This window comes from Anas platyrhynchos, chromosome 22, assembly GCF_047663525.1.
Source record: "Anas platyrhynchos isolate ZD024472 breed Pekin duck chromosome 22, IASCAAS_PekinDuck_T2T, whole genome shotgun sequence".
In the NCBI taxonomy this organism is placed as follows: Eukaryota; Metazoa; Chordata; class Aves; order Anseriformes; family Anatidae; genus Anas; species Anas platyrhynchos.
The window spans coordinates 2,563,035-2,580,831 of record NC_092608.1 but is presented as its reverse complement, the minus strand read 5'-3'; the positions used below and the strand labels follow the sequence as shown (position 1 = coordinate 2,580,831).

The 17,797-nt window shown below is 42.4% G+C and overlaps 1 protein-coding gene across 8 annotated transcripts in view; it reads right to left on the bottom strand.

Moving 5' to 3' along the window:
* RERE (arginine-glutamic acid dipeptide repeats) overlaps nucleotides 1-17,797 on the bottom strand; it is a 222,513-nt gene that overhangs the window by 69,397 nt on the left and 135,319 nt on the right. For all 8 annotated transcript variants that reach the window (XM_072026842.1, XM_027443353.3, XM_027443354.3 and 5 more), the window contains 3 exons: nucleotides 15,991-16,115; nucleotides 15,148-15,247; nucleotides 3,137-3,235 (listed from right to left, as the gene is read on the bottom strand). In XM_072026842.1, the coding sequence (XP_071882943.1) occupies nucleotides 3,137-3,235; nucleotides 15,148-15,247; nucleotides 15,991-16,115 (324 nt within the window). The remainder of the gene's footprint in view (nucleotides 1-3,136; nucleotides 3,236-15,147; nucleotides 15,248-15,990; nucleotides 16,116-17,797) is intronic.

The following is a 17,797-nucleotide window of genomic DNA, read 5'->3' as shown; positions in this document are numbered from 1 at the left end:
GCTGTCTATAAATAAGAGCACAGTTTGATCTTTGGCTCTGCCGAGGTTGGAGGACTGCCAAGTGTTTCTGGAAACTTGGATGGAACAGAACAGGAACAAATATGATAAAACGAGCTGAGGCTGACAATGATTTATAGAGTTAACGATCATTAGTCTGCACTCACAGGGGCTGCACTTTTGGAGTAATGTTTCACTTTTCAGTAAATTTTGCCTTTTCTTGCTCGCAAGGCTCTGTTCTCTACCATTTAACACGGACTGCTGATCAAAATCCCCGAGCTGCAGCAGCTCTGGCATTCTCAGCATAGTGCAGCTGATGGAAAAAACAAGGAGAGTGAAAAAAAAAACCCTCGGCACAGAAGAAGAGGAGTTGGCAGCGTTCGATTTAACCATTCTACGGAAAGAATGTAGGCAGAGAAAACGGAGGTAATGACAGTGCGAGGACAAACACAGCGAGCACAAGGCTGAGCACTGGAAGCATTTGTTCCAGCAGCCAGCGCCCCAAACAAAATGCCCTTTTGTGATGAGATTGCCGAAAACCTTATTAGGAAAGCATGTTCTAGGCTTTTTACTCACCCTCTGCTTGCCTTGCTGCCGTGCTAGCACACGATCCTCTTCCACCCCACCACTTCAGGCACCCTCCTTACCACAAAGGTTCTTTGTTGGCTTTCTGAATAAAGCCGACTTGAACACGGGTTTACACAGCCTGGCCTGCCCTAATCTAGCTCTTGCACAAGGGTACGTATGAGGAGAGAGCAAGTACACACAATTCATTGGAATAAATCCTTGAAAGGCTTTCAGATAAACTAGAGCTTAAAAAAAAAAGTCTCTCCAGCCACCGACTGAATAATTAAGAAGTGTTAAGAGCCCATGAAAACGCCACCTATTATCAGCCCTATTTTACAGCACCAATGCCACCTTAATTACTTAACAAAAGAACACAAATTGTATTTTTATTTGTATTTCCAAATGTACTTTTACTCTACCAATTAACTACCTTAAAAGTTCATTCGTTCAAAAAGAAAAACAACAGCAACCCACAGAACTTTGCTCATCTTTTACATGAACCGTGTTGTCTTGCCCCAAATCTGATTTTTCATTTAGACACCCGGTAGGTACACACAATGTGTTGAATTTCTACTTCCATTTATACCACATTTATTATCACACATGAGAGAAGCAGCTTTTTGGACGGTGAAAGGTAAAAACCACAACCGAGTCTGAGGTTCTTCTTTGATAAATATTTTATCATAGCTAAATTTCAGCCATCTGATTTTCTATTTTAGTGCACACCACCGCCTAATTATTGAGCTAGGAAATAACCTTTTTCCATTTTCACCAACCCAGACATGCCTAGTCATCTTGCTAAGGAGGCACTGTCTTCTTACGCATTCCATCTGACATAAATCTATTTTGTTAAGTGCATTTAACAGCGGCATTAAAATGCAAAATATTTTTAGGACATAATCCAAGTGAACTCGTTCAGCACTTCTCTTCTCCCACACCGTGAAAATGCACAAGTGTCTCCCTGTTTGCAGTCAAGTACTTGCATGCGAGCTCAAGCTGCAAGGTCTGACAAACAAAGGGTTGTAACAACAGCATTTGGTTTCCGCACGCTGCCAGAAAATGCAACTTTTGTGCTGAATGCAACAAATATTGCTATTTATTCAGACAGAATATGAATCTGCTTGTTTACTAGCTGTCAGCAAATTAAGAATCTATAATTTGCTCCCAACTTCGTGTGATTTATAACCCTACAAAACACTTTAATAAGCACAGTTGCATTATGTCATACACATAAAAATTAAGCCAGCAGCAATCTCACAATTGCAGCAATTAAACTGCAGAACAAACAAACCACAAGGAGAAACCTTTGCCTTTTTAATTCTTGAGCAGATATCATCTCCCCCAAATTCTGCAAAAAGACACAGGAATACAAAATGTGGTCCACTCGTCTGGGAGCATGGAGTGCTTTCCCAGCACCTTCTCTGTCAATTAGAGCTTTTCTGAAGAGGTGTCTTTCTCAGCTCAGAAGTTGTTTTTTTTGTTTTTTTCCCCCTCCACTATCAGGCTGCAGAATCTTTTAATAGGCTAATACTCTTAGTAGGCTAATACTTACTCTTTTAGTAGGCTAATATCAATAGCAGGAATTTCCATCTGAAGCCATACAGACCCAAAACCTCAGCCTCTGGCTGAAGGAAGCAATAACGTGCTGACATGTTCCTTCACCTCTGGCACTACAGCCCCAACCACATACCCCAGAGGTCTGTAACTACCTGACAATGCCAGAGAAATCACCCTGCTGGTTCCTCCCTACGCCGTGTGTGTGGATGAGGCTTGCAGTGTACTGGGATGTTAAACTCTGTGTGCCCAAATCCAAGTTCCATAATGGTGAGGACACGATACTGTGCTGGATATTTACTGTACGCCCCCCATTCATCATGTCCATACATTATTTCTGGAGCTTTGTTTAAGATGGATGCGCTGTTTTCAGCACGGTTTTGGAGCCTGACGAGTCCTGCATACTTTAGTGTGCATGCAGATGGCGTGGCTAAATCCCAGCTTCCCTATTATCTCCTTTTGGTCTGCTCTTTGTCAAAGACTCATCCATCAAGAATGATGCCAGCAAGCAATTTCTAATATCCCGTATGAAGGGAAAAAGGGACTTAAAACTCAGTTTAAGAGAAAACACTGCTATCTAGCTTCCCATTAGCTGACTTGTGCTGACGCTGGGAGCCTTCTCCAACACCAGCAGGTACAAATCCAGGACAATGCTTCATGTGCCTTTTTACATCTTGTCCTACTCCAGTTAATGGATGGGGCCAGCCTGCCTGGAGGTGAAAGTGGAAGCGAAATTTAGAGCCCCGAGGTTTTCCAGCTGTTCATCTGCCCTATGGAGTCCTCTCAACTACAGTCACTTGATCCTCTCCTCTCATTCTTTATTAGAAAAATAGCCTAATAAAGTTCTGTATGCTGAATGAGAGTCCACTAAGTCAGGAGTGTGCAAAGATGTACCCTGTGCAATAAATTATTTGCCTCTCTTCTTTCCCATAAAAATAACCTCTTTTGGAAAAAAAATGAAATGAATGAGAGAAGCAACATGAACTATAAAGCTCAAGGGAATAATTCATTTCCCTACCACTTCATCTTCAGTCCAACACTTCTCAATCAGCTTGGGCACAGGCTTCTTCACCAACCGCTGCAGGGCTTTTCCAGCATCATAGTTACTTTCGTGTAGCTAAAAAATAAAGAAGACAAATAGCACATTCAATGGAATTAGCAGTGATCCGATATTGGAGAAAAAAAATAAAGGGGGCCACATGAGATGCTCTATGCCTAATTATTTCTACTGTTGATATATGAAGTGAAATTTAAACAACCTGAAGGTAATTGGAATTTTATTAGTAGCAGAGACAACATTAAGACAAGTATGGTTTTTCCGCTCCTTCCTGGATTTCTCCCAGATGATGTTTGAGGCCACAAAGCACTGAATATTTTTGGCTATATTTTGAAAATACATCTTTTACATTATAAATTCAAAGGAAATTTGTAAAAAGCTCCAAAGCATTTTTCAAAAGGAGTTCTATTTTACACGGCAGTACTTTGTTCAGCCAACCAGAAAACCCTAACATACAGGAGGGAGTGCAAGCTATGGGATGTCAGGTTTACCACCCAGAAATTTCTCTCTACAGGATTCTTACTGCATTGCAAAGATCAATGTGTTATTGAAAAACAAATATGGAAAATAAAAAGCCTCTGCAAATAACTAGAGAGTACATAAAGGCAAGTAGGAACGTCTACGTTGACGTTACTGTTTCAGATGGTCACAGCCTACACCATACCTTATTTTCTACCATAAAAGTAGGTAAGTACATGATCAAAAGCTGTCTGAAGTAGACATTTGAATCAGGGTGATGTAGAAAAACAACGACACTGAAAAAAACACTCAGCAACGAGCCCAGGAGAATCTCCAGCTCTTAACTCTTGATAGAAAACATTTAGCACACTGTAGATTTATTGCCTGTCCTATCTTCAAAGTACAGTGGGATTTTAAGAACTGGAGGACTAGTCAGGAGCCTGCTCTATATCTTCGGAAAGCGATCTAAAAGAAAGAGACATATTGCTGGGGTGACAGAAACTGAATTATCTTCCCATACCCAGAAGGGAGAAGGATTTACATGCAGACTTCCCTGCACAGACAAGAGCGAGTTTTTCTAAACAAGGTGCTAAGGACACCAGAGCTATTGACTAACAGCACAGATTTTTGTAGACGCTGAAAGTTTTCTTTACGACAGCGATAACCAAAGAGTAATTCCATACATTATCTCCTGCTTTTCCTTCCTGCCCTGAACGTATCCCAAGCTCTCTGCATCCCACCCTGCAGAAGCATCTGTGCCGCCAGCCCAACATCCGATCCCTCTCCGAAAACATTTCGATGAGTACTCCAATTCTTGAAGTTGTCCCCGTCTGCTGAACTGAACAGGGATGAAGATACAATTACTGCGCGGCGACAAGGTATTAACTACTTTGTCACTATTAATATGGTTATATCAAACCTGATTACAGGAGGAGGAAAAGAAAAATCTCACTTTTCTTAGGTCAAAAGTGAAATTATTTCTGTAAACAATGGGGCAGAACATTCATCAGGTCATAGCAGACCATGGTGAAGGCTGGCAGGGCGAAAGCGATGCCCTGCACCACCAGCAGGGCTCATGCAGCTGTGAGAGCAAGCATGAAAGGTCCATCATACTGGGGCACATTTTCACAAAAGGGTGGAACTGGGGTACCACATATCACAATATGCAATCTTCCCATTTATTTTATTAGCATTGCAGCTTTCTGGTCATGCCACAGAACAGACTGTGACTGCCTGCAAAGCCCATCCATCTGCAGTGCAAAGCATGCTAGGAATTACCTCCCTTACTGAGGTCTCTAAACGTACTGAAAGTAACAGCTAATTTATTCTATTTGCTGGTGAAATTTCAGTTCCAAGTAAATTGGAGCCTCCTTTGTAACACCTGAATAGCTGAGCTTCCAGAAATCAATTTGATAAACAATCACTATTCAACGCCTGGGAGGTCCAAAACCACGGAGGACTGCAGTTAGCTGTGAAAGCACGAGAGCACAGCCCTCTAGGGCTGCACTGCTTACCTCCTGCTGGTGGGCACAGAGATGCCATTGGCTGTGTTAGAGGAGAAATTAGCACGTTCCAGGTAACACTTGGCACAAATTGACTCAAACCTTCCAGGAACAGTAGGAGCAGGCCTTGAAGTGCTGAAGGTGCTCTTCTACCTCTTGCCCCAAGTCACTGGGGCATTCAGGATTTGTTTGTGCTCGAGGGACTTTTAAAGAAAGTTGAGGACTTCTAGGAAGAAAAGGTCACTGCTGAACAAAGACCTCTGATCAGAGCCTGGGATGGGGATTTAGAACAATCAGCAGCGTTCCCTTAATTGCCTGCCTGAACATTTTTTCCCTTACCACCAGCTGAAGTAACAATCACGTACAGGGTGTTACTGCAATAAAACAAGTGCTTGGCTAATATGATGGGAACAAGAGAGAAAACTAAGCCAGAATCATTTTCTATTCATATCAGCTTTCGACGTGGCATGTACAAGAGAGTTACAAACACTGTGTGCAGTAACCACGACTATCTGGACCTTCACAGAGCAACCAGCTTCCAAAAAGTCATCTCCTCCCCGTCCCCTGTCCCAACTCGCATCTCTGCAGGCTGCTGTGAAGGACACGTTACCACGCCAGGGCCATCACAGCACCTCACACTGCTCTAAGTCAGCGCCATGCATCACCCGAGATGACTTCATAGCAAGCCCAGCTTCCAAACGCCTCGCCACAGGTGAAATTTCCTGACGTAGAGCAGAGCATCAGCTTCCAAACCAGCTCACAAACCAGCTCACAAACCAGCCTCGCTGCCCGCGTCAGTGCCAGCTCCCAGGACCGCAGCTCCACGCAGGAGGAGCAGTGCTCTCAGCCCACCTCCACAAGCCACACGATAAGAGCCGCCAGGCAGTCTTGCAGTGCCAGTGCTCAGTGCCAACACTCAAACAACCCGACTGCCTTTAAACAGCTTTCGTAACTTGTTTTTTTAAGCCTCCTCTGGTATGCAATACCTACTTAAAGGCAGGAAAATAAGATGTCTTTTCTACTGGGCACACAGAGGTTTTTCTCCTTGTTTGCACTCCAGAACTGGGAACGCATCCATCTTCAAGTAAAAAGGACTGTTTGTTTTGCCAGCTCACCTTGCAAATGCTTTTTTCTGTGTGTGCTACCACCTAAAAGATTTTTCACTTCGGAAATTTGACAGCGTCGAAGAGAATAGAGCTTCTGTTCCTTCTCCCTCCCAAAACACGCAGCCGTGCCAAAGCCCCTTTGTAAGGTGGAGGAAACCTGTATTTTGCCTCAAGGAACAACAAGTGTTGTTTTTTTTATCCTGGCTGCCCTATTGCCCAAACCTCTCAGCCTGCAGATAATCAGGCAGAGAAAGAAAGGACTGGGCTAACAGGCAACTCCGCTGGTTACCAGAAAATTTCCATGTTTCCAGGCTGCCAGAACTGCCCCAAACCACCAGATAACAGGAGCAGCAGCTTCTGACCAAGCGGTTGCATTCAAACCACAAAACCCATGAGCACAGACAGAAAGAAAAAGTCACGTAAAAGAAAACAAACAGAAGCGAAAACAAGAGAACTTGTCCGGTCTGGAGTCTCAAAAAAAACGTGACTTTGATCAAGGGACAAAATGCTTTTAAGTGCCAGGAACAGGATAATGCAGCAAAAGGAAAAATGTATTTGTGTGTAAGTGCCCGAGTTCAATCTGCTTCTTTCAATCTGGCTGATGGATCTTTCTCTGCTTATTGCTCTTGGTCATTTAATATATATAAGCACTTTATTGGCAAGCAACTTGAACGTATAAATAATAGCTAATGATGACTGCCTACGGTTTAATTAACTTCTGGTTGAACTTTTCAAGGTATTGCTATGAACACTAGATTACCGTCCTGTCACCTAGAGAATTATTGTTTTTAGCATTAACTCTGGCATCTCCATTTTGAACTGCTGTGACATAACGTGTACGTACGTTTGTTGCAGTTGTTTGCAAACTTGGAATCGGAAAATAAAGCAACTTCTGCATCGCTGGGCCGGATTTCAGATTAAAGAAAAATTCTCAATATGCACGTATCCAAAAAGCTCATTTATATTACAACAGTCATTAAACAACTCTAGATCACAGGAAAGCCTTATTAGCATAAAGTCTGCACATTACCACAAGGTTTCAAGTTTCCACCACAGCTTCTCAGCCGAGCTGCCATTTTCTGTCTGCGTGATGTTGCAAATAAATTCTCCTTTTGGCATGGCTCAGCTGTCAGGCACCTCTGCTCAGTAATGAACCCATGAATTACATCTTGCAGCTCTGACATCCCTGGTCTCGCTCATCAAAATATTGTTCTTCAACTGTAATTTATAACTTAATTTAAATGTCCCTTTTACTGTGACCTTTTTCGATCAGAACGGCATTGCATCTGGCAGCTTCTCCTTCGGCGAGGTATCCTTTCGCAATTACAGTCATTACGATCCCCGCTGAAAAGCCCGGCCGAGTGAGGCTGCATTCATGCTACAATATTAAATAATTGCAGTTCATTAAGAACGCTGCTAGATTCCAGAGCCCTTTTCTCCAAGGAAAAATTGCAACCGCACTGTAATAGAGCATTGCTCAACTGCTTTGAAACCTACCCAGAAAAGCCAATAAAAGCAGAAGGGATTTTCAGCCAGGCTGTGCTGTCGTGGGGACGTGGACGTGTCCGGCGTCCGTAGGACAGTGCTGGGAGCCCTCCAGGTCAAGTGCTGGCTCTTCCCCTGAACCATCGCCAGTCACAAACACATCGTGTCACTTGTCAGGGTGCAGAGATACGGAGCCTGCCCTGCCCAACACGAGGTAAATACCACCAGTACCGTGAGAGCATTTTAAGCCTCGAGTAATACAGTGGAGTCAGAAGACATTTTTCACTGCTGTCAAGCGGGATGCTGCAGTGAATTGGAAAAGAGGCTGGAATTTGCCTGGTACCACACAGAAAAGGTTTACATAACGCCCCCATTTAAGCTCTATTTATTGTAATCTACGCAGGCCTCAGAACAGTGATTATTAGCAAGGGATTTGCTCCTCTCACTGAAGCCGGCAACGGTGGAGATAGACAGCGGCTCTGTAAAACTGCAGCCTGCTTAACAAGGTAGAAAATAGAGAGGAGAGAGAAGAAGACAAGGAAAATGAAAAGAGAAGAGAGAATTACTGCCACGTGGCTCGAGTAGCTAGTTCTTGTGGCGTAATTACGCTAATCCAGATAGCTAATTTAATATGAAATGTAATTCAGCCGGCCGCTTTCGGGAGCGCAGCCGAGCGGCTTCAGTTTGAAGCAAGCACTCCTGGCAGCCCTGGCCGGTCGCTAGCAGGGGGATTTGTCTCTGCTGCTGTGCAAGTGCCCAGCAAACACTGCACTGGGTGAAAGAGCAAAGCCTATTTCCAAACATGTAGCCTTCTTTAAAGTGCTCATTCCCCGAAATGGCAACGTCTGATTTTTATCAGCCATGCCCAGTGCCCAACAAGAGGCTGGCCCCAAATGCTCCTTAATGCCATCGATCCACCCCCCTGTTTTGTTTTTTTTTTTTAATTGTAACTCCTCCCCACCTGCTGCACACACACTGAATGATCTGGATCAGAGAAAAAAAAAAAAAACACTGCCCTTTTGGACAAGGAAACTATTTTGCTGGGCTCCCTCTGGTGCCCAAGGACAACAAAACCTTGAAGCAATCAAGAACCCAAGCTATCCAACAAAAAGCCTCTGCCTGACAGCCTTGTTTTGCCAACGAGCTGGCTGGTGAGCTGTGATTTATAACTAGTTGTCTAACAGCTTGGCCTGCAACAAAATTTGAAACTAACAGAAAAAGTTCAGGAGGTGACAGAAATCAATACAGCTGCTTCAGAAGAAAATTATTGCTAGCTCTGGTTTTTAAATATCTGATTTGTGGCATCTGTCAGCTTGGAAAATACAGAAATCAGCCCTCGCTACTTTGGAAAAAAGTAAAAAAAATTAAAATGCAGCAACTTCCATCTTTTACCCCTAGTTCTCATCTATTTTAAGCTTCTATATAGCTCTAATTGCTACAGAGTGATCTAGATGCTAATGATGCAGATTAAAGAGCCAGATGCTTGTGTTGCATCCCCTTGTCACACAGGGTGCTGCCGGGCCACCACGAACAGCTCAAGGCACGGATGCAAAACGCAGAACAGCAGAGGGAGCTCCCTGGGGCAGCTCCTTCGTGGGTCAGCACAACTGCATTGCTAGCACTGAACAAGGGCAAGACCCTGCAAGTTACCTGCAGAAGTAGCACCATTAAATGCGAGAGCATTTTAAAGAAATACTTTCAAGAATTTGACCATTTGATATATCCCAGAATGATTTCTGGAAGTACCCACGACAGTCATTTTTACAGCCCTTTCAGTAGTTTCTTTTGAACGATCTCCTGACTCATCTTACAAATAAAGCACAGAAGTAGTGTGTTTTTTTTTTCTTCCCCCAAGAGCAAGGATAAGGATGAGTGAAAATTCAAAGTGGCAAAACTGTCTCATGGACTCGAAGTGGCTTCATTCTCCGACACGCCCAGGCAGACAGCGATGGCCCCTGAAGTGCTGCGCTACCTCATTTGAACCATGAGAGTAGCTGTTAATGAAGACTCATCCAAAAGGAAAACTAGTAATAATAAGAAATGCTAACATATATTTAAATAATTTTTAATGCTTTCAACCCTGTCTGTAGTTAATGAACAAGAAAATCTTGTCCAAGGGCAAGTTAAAACAGGGAGTAATTTGTCTGGGTGACATGTTACTTAGAGCTGAATTTCCTTAAACTGATATTACGCTGTCACATTTGTCACTCATAATGACGTGCTCCCGTGTAACAGTGTTACGAGAAGTCAGAACAACGCTATTAGTAAGGAGAGATTTGTACAGTATTAGCATATGACTTTTTCCTCTTCCTTCCGTGCAGCAGTACGCTAGCTTAAGCGGTATTATCTTCTGTTGTAGCATCAAACGCTTCCTTTGATGGTTCAGATCTGCAGGATCTTCCAATTCCTGTAACACCTCATCGCATTAAGACATTTAAAAGTCATTCCTTCCAGCCTCTGGATACCCAGATCCTAGGTATGACGTCCCAATAGCCTCAGAAGTTTTTGCCTACTTGTCTAGGGAAAATGAAGCCATGATTTAGGGAAGATGAAGTCATGGTTTCAGTGCAGTTCTGGCATTACCCTTGTGGTGAGATGAGGACAGGGGAAGAAATCCCTAGCGACTCCTTCCTACTCACAGCTCTGCCTCAGGGAGCTTCTGCAAAACTTCCCATCGAGCTCCCTGGGACACCAGCCACTCTCACACATTCTTCTAATGATGTTCTTTAACCTGTTCTTTAATGCCTCACATGATGTGAGAGTTGAGAGCAAAACCCAACATCATTTCTGCTTCTGAGGCCCTTTTATAGGAATATTTTAACTTCTATGACTTTTTTTTTCTTATGGCAATACAAAATCACACGGGAAAACCTTACCCTGAGTTGCCTGACACGGCAAGCCACAGGACAATAACCTGCTTAAGTGTTTTGACACCGTTTGCTCGCTGAAGAGTGGACAAGAAGGACGTTCTCCGTAACCAAACACAGGGTCGTGCCTCCAAAGAGTTCTCAGTCCCACAATGAAGGAATACCCGAGTGCTGAGTTTCCTAAGAGGAGTGCTGCATAACGTGATGACAGATTTGGAACCTCTACAGCTATACAGGAGAACAAGGGCACGCATGTAGGAATATAAATGCAGTTTCACCTGCTTGTCTGAACACGCACCAATTTGACCCTGCCACGTTTCAGTGCAGGATTTATTGTCATCTGAAAACCAGAACTCTTCCCCCCGCTGCTCCACGTATGTATTACAGATGGGCCAGGCTACACACCAACGCACGTGTTACGAAGAAATTTATCCACATGTAAAACTTACTGGCACCACAACTGGCCATTTTTAAAAATAATTCCTCGGGATTTTTTTCTTCCTTCTATGGAAGAGAAGAAAGCAGCGTGTCGGATGCCTTCCCACACTGAACATGTCATTAGAGTGGGCAATGAGCTTGCAAGTAAAGAATGGTGAGCAAAATAAGACAGTTAATTAAGCTGGCCTGACTTGGAAAGGGAATGATTTCTAAGGATTTCCAAATTTCAATTAGCTTGGAGCAGGCAAAAAAAAAAAAAAATTAGCTAATTAAGTCCTGACCCTCCTGCACGATTTTCAAACTAAGGATCTCCGCAGATACCCTGTACATACAGTCTTTTTGGAGGCTTTTTGGTGGTTTTGTGATTATTAAGAAGCGATGCCTATCCACACTCAAAGCCCAGAAGGGCTAAAGAAGGCAAAGTGCATTGCTACAGAGGATTAATTACAAAAACAGGCTAACCACACCAGCTCTCTGAAGGCAGTAACGTTGTCCACAGTGACCCAAAACAAGGCTTGGGACTAACTCAAATTTACATTTCTATTTCCTTTTACACTTCAGAAGGGTTCTGACTTGAAGCAATGTGATTCTGCAGCTCACAAGGTAAGAGGAACTGAGTAGCTATAAAAGCAAGCGTTTCCATCACCTACCATTTCACCTGTTAAATGACTTCACGCACTCTAGTTCACTTCTGAAACTGGTAAACCAAAAGCCTACTAAATATCATAAAATATCCGAGTTGGAAGGGACCCAGAAATATGCATATTTTCACTTTACGTGACCAATACTTTAAGGTCTAGTGCATCAAAAAAGACCTTTGGCTGGTGGGTATTTAAACAAACCACAAGTACACAGTTAATTTAATAAAGTCAGCCAAATTCAGCTACCTGTTCGTTGGCTGGTAGTTAAGACAAGAGCTGCTCCCTTTCTAAAAAAAAAAATAAAAAATCATGGTGAAAGACTTTCAGGAACTGCTATGTCCTTGCCCATACCTCTCAGTATGACAGCCAACACCCACTGGGATGACAACGAACTCCAAATGAAATCCTGACTTCCTTCCCAAGGGCTACAACTCCAAACGTGGCACAAAATCTCAAGGGCCCAACCAAGGAGCAGGAGTTGAGGTATACCTGAAGCAGTAAGTGAATGATCACCTCAAGGAGCTGATATATATGTTGCATTGGGCCTTCCATGATCTCCATTTCTATCTGCCGTAATTAACAATAAATCATTTGGGGGCTGCAGCATCTGTTATTACATAAATAAAACACTACCAAAGGAGCTTGTCAAGACTGATTTATATGAAGTGCTGCTCTGAAGTTTATTGGATTTCCATAATAAGAAATCATACCGTATCAATGCTTTTCCATTAATTTTCTGGGTTACACACCACAATTTCTAAACAAAAACACAACTCAGAGCAGGGTAATGTTCTCAGAAGTTATTTATCAGATAAACCTGGTATCTGTTTTAAATACACAGTGAACAGAAAGATTAAGAAGAGCACCTTTTGTCAGGACAACAAATCACCCACCTAAACCGTTAAATTAGTCAAAAAGGGTAGGTTCAGAAATAAGTAACTTTCTTAAAACCCACTGTCTGACAGAACTGTTGTTCGAAAGAAAACATTTCTCTAGAAAAATTCTAAGGAAGCAAGGCAAATATTTTCACTGCTTTCTAAAAGTTGAGATCCCCAACTGGAGCGCACAGAGTAGAGTTTTGCAACATGAATAAAACGACCATTACGGAAGTTTAAGGGCTTTTGAGTTCAGGTCAAACCTCCCAGATGGTGCTTCCAAGAACATCCAACACTCCACATTCAGGAGCTCTGCTCAGTAGGAACTACTCGGTATCAATACAGGGAGAGAAAGTAGCCTAGAGGGGAACAGAGAGGACATGAACTACCAGATTTCCAAGAGAAACTTGGAAGAAGAAGGCAAGGTTAACACGAGCTGACTGTAAGAACACCAGGGGCTAAGTCTTGCTGTTAGACGTTAAGATGTGATACGTGGCGGGAGCCACGACAACAACAGTTAAAAGTATTTTTGACACAAAAACAATCCAGCTTCTTCAACGTATTGTTGGCATTAAGAGTTTGCATAGTGCTTTTATTTCACAAATGTGAAAAACTCCCCCATTCAGAAAATGAATCAGCGCCAATTTTCTAAAATAGATGTGTGCCAGAAATACAAAAAGAATCAGAAGATCAGAAAAAATGTATCAGGATGAAGCAAAGTCTTGGATGCAAGAAGCCTACAAGTGCAACTACAGGCTCCATAAACTCCCAAGGGATTAAAGGGGCTAATTAAAGTCGATAGCAAAGCAGTGAAGTTAAATGAATTTTCTGCAGTAGTCTTTTATTATAGATGACAAGAGGAAAGAAATTCCAATTCCAAAAGCTCTTTGATGATTATTGGCCTTAGCAGAGATTTGAGTCTCTAAGAAGGATGTCAGGGAACAACTTAGAATACTCCAGAGCAGTAAGACACCAGAACCAGATGGCATTTATCCCAAGGGAAAGGAAGGAAATAACATGTAAAACAGATGAGAAACCGAAGCGGATGTGCAATACAGACTTAGCTGCAATTCTTCAACAGCATAAAAATCTTTAACACGCTGGTTTGCCTTAAGTAAAGGGAGCAAAGGAGTAAGATTTATGTATTCATCTCGGTTCTGAAGTGCGCTGCGAAGCTAACTGAGAAATAACACTTGACTTTGCAGATCTGGAAGTGAGAACAAGCATTTAATTTGGGTACAAAATTTCATCTTGGATTTCAGCTGGTTAAACATGCAAGTGTATTGACTATATCTCAATCATTTTGCAGAATGAACGTGCTATTGCCATTTACCGTATAAATACTACAAGGGCATATTTTAGGTCTTAATCCTATCCTACTCCTGTGCTGCAGGAAACCAGACAAAAACTGATGTACTCCTTAAAAGGCATGTAATCAGACAGAAATGGAAATAAAAACAAAAGGTAATAGATTTAATAGATGTGATTAATTTGATAAGGTCAATTCTTCTCACTTTAATAAAACCAAAGACCAGTATGCCTCCAGTACTACCTCTAAACAGATAACCCACTCCTTGTTGCAATGATCTTCACGTGGCTCCTGAACTCAACTGTTCAAGCCCCTGAGATACGTTTTGTGCATAAAAGGTGGCATAAAAAGAGGCAGAACAAGAACTGTCAGTACAGTCAGCAGATCTGTCCATGTGTTTTTTTCAGAGTAACAGATGACCATTTATACTTAATTCCTTTTATTATATTTGAGGAAGGAAACAACGAAGATGCAAAGGTCAGCTTACAGTCACTACCACCACAACTCTCCAGAAGCTGCCCACAGGGCTCTGGGGAATACAAAGCCAAGAGATTTCGCTCTGCTACTGAGAAACACGGGATGACAGACAGGTTGTTTCAACTTGAACCTTAAAACACCATTCCACGTATCATGATCTACGGGTGTCAGTGATCCCCACCTTCCCCAAAACAGTTACTGTGGCTGTGCTGCAACCGTGTGAACATCTGAACATACACACGTCTATATAACCACTCAGTAACAGTTTATTTACACACATTATGTTTATGCAAGGGAACTGCACATACACACAGCTAAATACTAATAATGAAGGCTGAATTACATGTGGGAAAAACTTCAGACAGTGATTACCACGTACAGAGCAATATATATAGAAGGAAAACTCAGTGCCCTGAGATGAAATAACGATTGTTTTTCACACAGCAGCTAGGTGGACTGAATGAAAGCACCTTTGGCCAGGGCAGGTGTCAGCTGAGCGAGCAACCCTTCCAGCTGGTGGGCTTGACCTGAGCAGCTTGCTACACTGAATGTTCACACGTGCTCAAATCTTAAAGGCATCACCCCAAAGATTATCATTAAATTTTTAGTGAACTTAGAGTGAACAGTGCAGGTTTAGGTCTTTGAAACCTGGGTGGTGTTTGAAACAAAGCTGTTATAGACTAGGCTACTGACTTACTAGTGGTGTCATCCCAAAATCAGTTTTACCTCCTAAATATTTTATGCATTTCTTGCTTAAAGCAGTCAAGAACTAAATGCAAAGAGTTCATCTGTACAGCAGCTCCTTATACTTACTGTATTGAGTGCATTAAGTGTAGTGTCATCACGGGAGGCTGCAACACAACCGTCTTCTGTGGATCCTCCATCACACATGCCTGCAAAAGCTGCCATGCTCCTTTAGAGTTCGAGGGGAAAAAAGTTTAAATTCTTCAGCTTCTGTTTGATGCAATATCATGCAATCATCATCATCATGCAATACAGAAATAGTACATTTACATTTTAAATCACAAATTTCAGGGCCTTGCAAAACTGCATAAATAAGTAAAATGAGGCACCGCATGAATGCTACCATTTTTTACAGACCCAAGTCATCTCAACATATGAAATAATTCCAATGCAAAGTGGATTGCATTAATTAAAAATCTGCACTGCGGTAGTCCCATAGCGTGATTGGGACTATGGGAGATGTAACCTACAGGCACGAGGGCACAGTCTTGCCAGAGACAGCAAACTTGTTATTGCAAATGTAGTTTAATTATGTTACAAAGCTGGCTTAAACTGCAGATTCCCAACATCTCTGAATTCTTGCAAGCTACAAGTAATTCATTTACTCACATTCTGAATTACGAGGCCCACTAGTGTAAAAGTCTGATATTTCTTTATCTAATTAATCTTGCAGGCATACTAAAACTCTGTATATAACTGAAAAGTGATTCTGCTTGCCCAGCATTGTCAAACCAGCGCATCCGTGTATCGGACTGAATGTTTCCATTTACCCAGCTGACTGCCATGTTAAACCAAAAAAAAAAAAAAAAAATACTAGGAAGGAATGACCATAGCCAACTGTTGCACAAGGGGGCAGCCCAAATGTCCGCTAGGGCACTCTAAAGACACGGGGAGTGTCCTGGCTGTAATTACCTTGCTGCTCGAAGGTACATGAGTAAGTCACAGTCGTTGACCCCCGGCATCCACACAAGCTCTTCATGCTGGGTCACCGTGTCACCATCTGGGGAAGGAAATGGCTGCAGATCAGGAAGCTTAGCCTAGGAAAAAAAAACAAAAACAAAACAAAAAAAAGAGTTCATACAGTCATTGCAGTTGTCAATGTTAGGAGGATGCACAAACGTTATTAGTACCAAAGTCTGTAAGCTCTCTGGAATAATCCCAACTCATAGATGGAAGATGTTTGTGGAACAAACAGTGAAGAGATTAGATCCACATTTTGGAAGTTTATGGGGAAACTGAGTCATGAAGATCTATCCACTTTATCCAGGAGCCCTTCTGAAAGGGCAGTTCATTGTCTGCAAGTCACATGGGATTAAAACCACTTCCCAGTCCAGCAGCAGTGAAGCCCTTCTATATTTATACCACGTGCAATCCTGCCTGCAGAAATGCCAGTGTGGAATTAAGCCATTCTGAACCACATATATATAGTCCTCACCTATACTAAAATAAAATACTGCTCGACAATCTACTGTGAAAGACAGATTTCATTTGTCAAAAAGATGCTGTTACAACTCCTCCTTGCCAGGCTAAAACATACTGCTATAACGATACAAGACAACAAGAATATGGCTAGCATGTGTTTTATTTTGATACCTCAGGTTAAAAAAAATTATACATTTGACATTAAGTTTTAACAAAATCCTCTTTAAATTATTAAGAATCCAAAGAGAAAAAGAAATTACCTGAAAGTAAGATAGCCCAGTGAAATGAACCCTGCCTCTAAGGAAGCATTGCACTGTATCCAGAGACCCAATTAGCATCTTTAGTCATCTACTGCAATGGGATGAGATAGCTGAGAGCCTCTTCGGAAACAGCTTTTAAGCCCTATAATTACCTCCTATACTTACAACACTAAACATATTTGAGAGGCAACGTTTATACATAACCAGTAATTACAAGTCACAGGTTCAGATGTCTTTCATGTTCTGCTCTTTAATCTGTACTTTATTTTACTTCTTCCCTGGGAAAGTGGCTGTGTCATTGAGCTTCTCTTCGGGAAAAGGATGAGCAGGCATCACACCACGAGGACATCGATTTCTGTGCGAGCTCTGCATGCTACCAACCTCCTTCTAGCAACCAAGGGGCTTTCACAAACTGGTGCTCATCCTTGCGCGCCCTAGGAACAAGCTCGGTATTACCTGAGTTCCTCCTAAGAGCAACTTCCTCTTCAAAAACCTCTGATTAGCTGCTAGCCAGAAGTTTCCAGAGAACAGCATTCAGTAGAGACCCACTAACCCTCTTCCCTACATGAACTTCAATAATTGCAATTCTCCAAAGCATTTAGCTCCACTTGCATCTTTACTTGCTGTTACAAGCAGTCGTTTAACATCTGCATCAAAACAAACAGCAGTCCTGTACCCTCTGCAACGCAGAATTTAAGGAAAAGGAAGGCAGCAGAAATCATCAGACCTCAGGGTTGTTATGGGGGTGTTTCTGGCTTCTCCTGCATATAACTCATTCTCGGGAAGGCAGAAGCGTGCCCATATCCAGAGCTAACAGAGCTCTGGGCGTAGCAGAGGCTGTTCACACACCTCCCATCGAATGAATGAGACTGCAAGACAACACAGCAAAAATCTTCAATGCGACTTCCTACCTTCCCTCCTAGCCAAAACCTGCAATCCACCATCAGTATCTCATAAGATTAAACCTTACACTAATTAACAGGATGAGAATACATCCTGTCGGAGGTGACACTAGCCAGAAACACAGATGCTCAGCA